Here is a 6,000-nt window from a genome sequence, read left to right as displayed (position 1 = left end):
TATATATATATATATATATATATATATATATATATAATTTATTTCTTCTTCTTTTTTTTGTTAAAAAAACTTGATTTAATAATTTTAGTTTTAATTTTAGTTAACAATAATAAGTAGTAAGTACAAGTAACTTCCCCAAAACTGCAACTCTTAACCTTAAGACATTCTTAAGGGTTAAAGGAGAATGTGAGTAATTAATTGCTGGTATAGGGCATGGTGGAGAGTCTGGAAAATTGTGTTTGCTTTGGCATAAGCTTGCATTAAATCTGCAAGTTAACATGGGCTAGAATCCAGAACATCCTTCAGCTACCAGCAACAGCTCAGCACAACTAAAACATTACTGTACATCTGTGTAATTCTTGTTATAAGGTTTTTAACCACAAGTCTTACTTACTTTGGATCTTATGTTCAGTCGACCTGTTGGCACCTCAGAACCTGCGTGTCTCAGACGAGTGGTACACACGCTTCCGTGTGTCCTGGGATCCAGCTCCTGCTCCGGTCATGGGCTACAAACTAGTTTATCAACCAACAGGTACCAAATACTGCAGTAGTGTGAGATCACTGCATGCTGTTTAAAATCTAAATCATGAAATCATAATTGACCCTGTTTTCTTTCTGTTGAAGGATCCATCAATGCACTTCATTCGCTAAATGTTTTTTTGCCATTCTTCCTTCAGATAAAGATGAGTCTTTGGAGGTGTTTGTTGGTGACGTCACCAGCTATACCCTACATAACCTGCTTCCCGGCACAACGTATGATGTTCAGGTGTATGCCCAATACGATGGCGGTGTCAGCAAACCTCTCACGGGACAAGGAACAACTTGTATGCTTTCAGATGTTTAGATATATTTGTGCATCGTTGGTATAATGCTACTCGCCAAGATTTGTAATTTGAGCGCAACATTTCTGTCTTGACCTTTCAGTGTACCTCAATGTGACCAACCTGGTGACATACGATGTTGGCTACGACAGGTTCTGCATCAGATGGACCCCTCACCGTGCCGCCACTTCATACAGAATCAAGCTGAACCCTCTGGACCGTGAGTCAATCTCAGGATGCTTTCATTTACTGTCTTTCATTATGTATGCACTATCAGACAAGTGTTTGGAAAATCCACAAAAATATTATTCAAACAATTCAGAAATTCATCACAAAAAAATTAATTAAAAAATAAAATTTTAAAATACATTCAAATAGAAAAACATTATTATAAATTGTAATAATATTTCACAATATTATTGTTTTTACTGTATTTTTTGGTAAAATAAATGCTGAGCAGAAGAGACTTAAGAAATTACATTAAAAAAATCTCACAGACCCCTAACGTTTTAATGGTTATATATATAACACTGTTATTTTAATATCATTGAGATTATATTATAGATTTTTATTAATATTTTGAATTTGTATATTTTCTGTTTTCATTTTAAATTCAATTACATTTTTGGTTAAAGCACATCAAGTTAAATTAAAATGAGAAATGTTTTTATTTAAAACATTTTATATTTTATTTAGGTTGTCATTTATTTTAAATAAGGTTTTTTTTTTTTTTTTTTTAGTTAGGTTTCAGTTAACTATAATAACCCTGCTATGTAACTAGTTGTTTTTGGTTTCTGTTTTGGAAACTACAGCAAAGCACCCTGCTTTTAACTTTTTTAATCTGTCTAGATAATTTACTTGGACAAAGTATTTAATGCCTCCTCTGTGTTCACTTACTAATAAAGGGATGCTTACTCTTATGGATTACAGCTCTAAACGAGCTCATGGGAGATACTTTAACCAAATTCAAAATTACCCAAGGTACCACTAATGCTGCCGAGAAAATACCATGTTTTTGGACTGTAATTGATTGGTTCTCTTTGAAACATCGTAGAATACTAAATACTGTAGTATGTTTTGATATGGTGTAAATACTGTAGTATGATTTGATATGGTGATACTATTGTTTGATCTGTTTGCAGCGGCGGCTAAAGGTCAGCAGGAGATCACCATCTTTGCAGGCCATAGTCAGTACTGTTTCGAAGGTTTGAGTCCAGACTCCCTCTATAACGCCACTGTGTTTGTCCAGACGCCCAATCTAGAGGGGCCCGGAGTCAGTACCAGAGAACGCACCCGTGAGTTCAGGCTTTATCCCGAAATTAGCAGATATTCATCAGCCTGCAGAATTTTAACATTGATGCCTTCTGACTTCTTTTGGTTCCTCTAGGTGTTAAACCCACACCTGTGCCAACAAAACCACCCACTCCCCCTCCACCACCCACTATTCCACCCGGCTGGGCGGGTAAGTGCCTTCAGCCGCTGCTTAAGAAACACGTATTTCATTTATCATGTTGATTTTCAGTTTTTCTTGCAGAAGGTTTGCACTGGCAAGCAGCACTCACATTTTCTTCAGAAAATGTAAAACTCGTGTTTGTAATTAGATTGCAAAGAGCGGTTTGGAAACAGTAGAATAAAATGTCCAGAGCTTTTATGGACACATGCATTGCAAACATGCTGTAGATCTGCTTCATTCGAATGAGTTTGGATCAAATTAATATCAGTTTTAAAGCCTTGGAGAAAATCCTTCTGCTAATAAAATACGGATTCTTTCGTTTTATCTTCAATTCATAAAAAAAAGATTCCTAAATTCACGCTGGACCACTCTCAAAACCTGTTTAGTCATCACACGAGAAGCCTACAAGTGGCCAAATGCTTCAATATGCAATGGTTTCCAATCCAGAGGAGTCAGCTGGATTTAAGTATGGAAAGACGTGGACTAATCCATCTAGGATTATAAATTTAGGAGAGACATTTTTCGAAAAGCTGAGAACATTGCTTGATGACGTGGAGAGGACCATGCAGCTGCCAATTGTGTGATTGAAAAATACACCATTAATTAGTTCCTTTTTAAACCTTCTGGATTTCATATGTACTTCATTCTTGCATAATTTTTCAAGAAAGTATGACCAGTTATGACAGTAATTACAACATGGAGGTTCATTAGATTGTTTGTTAGTGAGATTTATTTACCCTTTTTCCGCTCTTGTGTAAAAGTTTAATTAGAGCTGTTTTTGAGTGCTGCAGTTCATTGAGTTGTTTTTGTGCTCTCAGTATGCAAAGGAGCAAAGGCAGACGTGGTTTTCCTCATCGATGGCTCCTGGAGTATCGGAGATGATAGTTTCAGCAAAGTGGTCCAGTTTGTCTTCAGCGTCGTTGGCGCCTTTGATGTCATCGGCCCATCGGGAATGCAGGTATTGCGACTTGTTTGAGACTTTGAGAAATGCAAAATCTAGTTTGACAAATCCAATCATCTCTGGGTTAGATATATTCCGTTGCCGAACCATTGTTACTATTTAATTATATTGCAATATGTTTGTGTCAAAAGGTTTCATTCGTGCAGTACAGTGACGATGCAAAGACAGAGTTCAAACTCAACACATATAATGATAAAGGCACCGCACTTTCTGCTCTGAAACTCATCGGCTACAAAGGAGGAAACACCAAGACAGGTATCACTCAAACACACCTGACACAGCCCTTTTCATCTTAATACACTTTTTTTTTTAAGTTATTGGGTGAATCTTAGAAGAAATGTATTTTATTGTATATTATATTATATTTTATTTAATATTTATATATTTTATGTCTTTATTTAATTAATTAAAACAATTAATTATTTATTTGTTAAATTTTTTTATCATATTAGTTTTATTATTATAATCAGCATCAGTTTAGTTTAATACAACAAACATGTCCATGATGTATGCTTATAGTTCTGTAATGCTTATGTCATTATAGAAAAAATCTTAATTGTCCTATGATAGGCTTAATTTTTTCTTGCAAAAACAAATAATATACATTAACATACATTTTTATACATAATAAAATAACTATTATATTGTATGTTTTTTTCTAATTTATATTATTTTAAAATATATTCTTTCTATTTTTATTATTTGTTTTATCTTATCTTATATAATTTAATTTATTATTTTTATTATAATTATGTACATGTTTTTTATTGACATTTATTGACATTTTTTTTATTTACATGTTGTTTACATTTTTACTTTTATTTTAATAATATGACTTGAACATTCCTTGACAGATATATTTGTACATTTTCCTTGATGTTGAGTAGATTTTGGCCAAGCTTACTGTGAAGAATTATCAGTGACTAGAATATAGACAGAGATATATTTGTTAAACTTATGAGGAAAGAGTATTGTTAATGTTTCCTCTCCTTTAACATCGCAGGCGTGGCTCTGAAGCACGTGTACGAGAAGGTCTTCACTCTAGACAGTGGAATGAGGAGAAACGTACCAAAGGTTGTGGTGGCCGTAACAGATGGACGTTCTCAAGATGAAGTGAACAAGAATGCTGCCAAGCTACAGCAAGCTGGTATGACTCACTGCTGAACTTTAAAGGTTATGGCATAAACATGAGCTCATAACCCTATGACCACATCAACACCTATTCAGAATCCAAAAACTGATGAATGACAGTGTGAACTACAGCAGTATGCAGAGCTTTGACAATCATTAAAGGCACACATAATGGTCACTTATTGTGCTAATGTGCTAATGTAGGATGTGCTGTTTCAGGTTACAGTGTGTTTGTGGTTGGCGTGGCCAATGTGGACTTCGTCGAACTGCAGAACATTGCCAGCAAACCGAGCGAACGCCATGTCTTTGTGGTGGACGACTTCGATGCCTTCTCCAGCATTCAGGACAACCTGGTCACGTTCATCTGTGAAACTGCAACATCCAGTGAGTTGATAGTTTATGGTACTTTATATATGATACTTGTAAGAGAGATTTTACACCGGATCTGTTCAAACCTTTAATTTCATGTGTTTATGTTTTGCTTCCACAGGCTGCCCATTGATCTATGTAAATGGATTTACATCACCAGGTAGGGATGTGTCTTATGCATTGCACAAAGTTTTAATGTTTAATATTTGTTCTTCTGCTCACCAAGGCTGCATGTATTTGATCGAAAATATAGTGAAAACAGTAATATTATGAAATATTATTGCAATTTAAAGGAACTGTTTTGTATTTGAATATATTTTAGAATGTAATTTATTCCTGTGATGCGAAGCTGAATTTTCAGCATCATTACTCCAGTCTTCAGTGTCACATGGTCCTTCAGAAATCATTCTAATATGCTGATTTGCTGCTTAAGAAACATTATTAATGCTGAAAACAGTTGTACTGCTTAATATTTTTGTGAAATCCGGGATACATTTTTTTCCCCGGATTATTAGATGAATTGGACGTTCAATAGAACAGCAAAATAGAAATCTGTTATGACATTATAAATGTCTTTACTGTCACTTTTGATCAACTGAATGCATCCTTACAGTTGAATGCAAAATCTTACTGACCCCAGACTTTCGAATGGTAGTGTAATGCATGTGATTATGTATAGTGATCACACTTAACATGATTGATACGTTTTCCCAGGATTCAGAATGCTGGAAGCTTTCAATCTGACTGAGAAGATGTACGCTAGTACCAAGGGTGTCTCTATGGAACCCGGTTCCTTCAACAGCTACACCGCCTACAGGCTCCACAAGAACGCTTTCCTCAACCAGCCCTCATCGTGAGTTCAGCCCTCTCTTGATTAGACTCTGAATGCTGATTTTGTGTACAATTTATTACTCATCAAGTCATCAAGCAAGGCTTTGAAGGAAGAGTGCACTTTCTTTGAGACTATTACTTCTGTGGAACACAAAACGAGATGAATATCTTTTTCCATACAGTGAAAGTAATCAGTAATCAGGCACTGTTACACGCGATCCGTTGTGAGATATGCAAGAACCGACCTATTTTGGTTAATTGACATTAAACCTAATGTGACACGTCTTGACATGATATATTTGAAATGTAAAGGATGAGACCAGTTGAATAGCTTTAGAAGACATGGAATATAGTGTATGGGTCATATGGACCACTTTTCAAGTATTTTTACAGTAATTTTTGCAGCTTGCTACTGTTCAAAAGTTTGGGGTCTT

At 35.2% G+C, this 6,000-nt stretch overlaps 1 protein-coding gene across 1 annotated transcript in view; it reads left to right on the top strand.

Annotated features, from left to right (window-relative positions):
* LOC107548430 (collagen alpha-1(XII) chain-like) overlaps window positions 1-6,000 on the top strand; it is a 73,584-nt gene that overhangs the window by 42,985 nt on the left and 24,599 nt on the right. The window contains exons 51-61 of the mRNA XM_016229097.1: window positions 413-532; window positions 678-824; window positions 925-1,041; window positions 1,964-2,116; window positions 2,209-2,283; window positions 3,093-3,232; window positions 3,367-3,490; window positions 4,239-4,382; window positions 4,586-4,750; window positions 4,857-4,895; window positions 5,450-5,588. Of these exons, the coding sequence (XP_016084583.1) occupies window positions 413-532; window positions 678-824; window positions 925-1,041; window positions 1,964-2,116; window positions 2,209-2,283; window positions 3,093-3,232; window positions 3,367-3,490; window positions 4,239-4,382; window positions 4,586-4,750; window positions 4,857-4,895; window positions 5,450-5,588 (1,363 nt within the window). The remainder of the gene's footprint in view (window positions 1-412; window positions 533-677; window positions 825-924; window positions 1,042-1,963; window positions 2,117-2,208; window positions 2,284-3,092; window positions 3,233-3,366; window positions 3,491-4,238; window positions 4,383-4,585; window positions 4,751-4,856; window positions 4,896-5,449; window positions 5,589-6,000) is intronic.

The sequence above is a fragment of the Sinocyclocheilus grahami genome, unplaced genomic scaffold, assembly GCF_001515645.1.
Source record: "Sinocyclocheilus grahami isolate Dianchi unplaced genomic scaffold, SAMN03320097.WGS_v1.1 scaffold347.1, whole genome shotgun sequence".
In the NCBI taxonomy this organism is placed as follows: Eukaryota; Metazoa; Chordata; class Actinopteri; order Cypriniformes; family Cyprinidae; genus Sinocyclocheilus; species Sinocyclocheilus grahami.
Note: the sequence above shows the minus strand (reverse complement) of the source record. Positions and strands in the feature narration are given on the sequence as shown.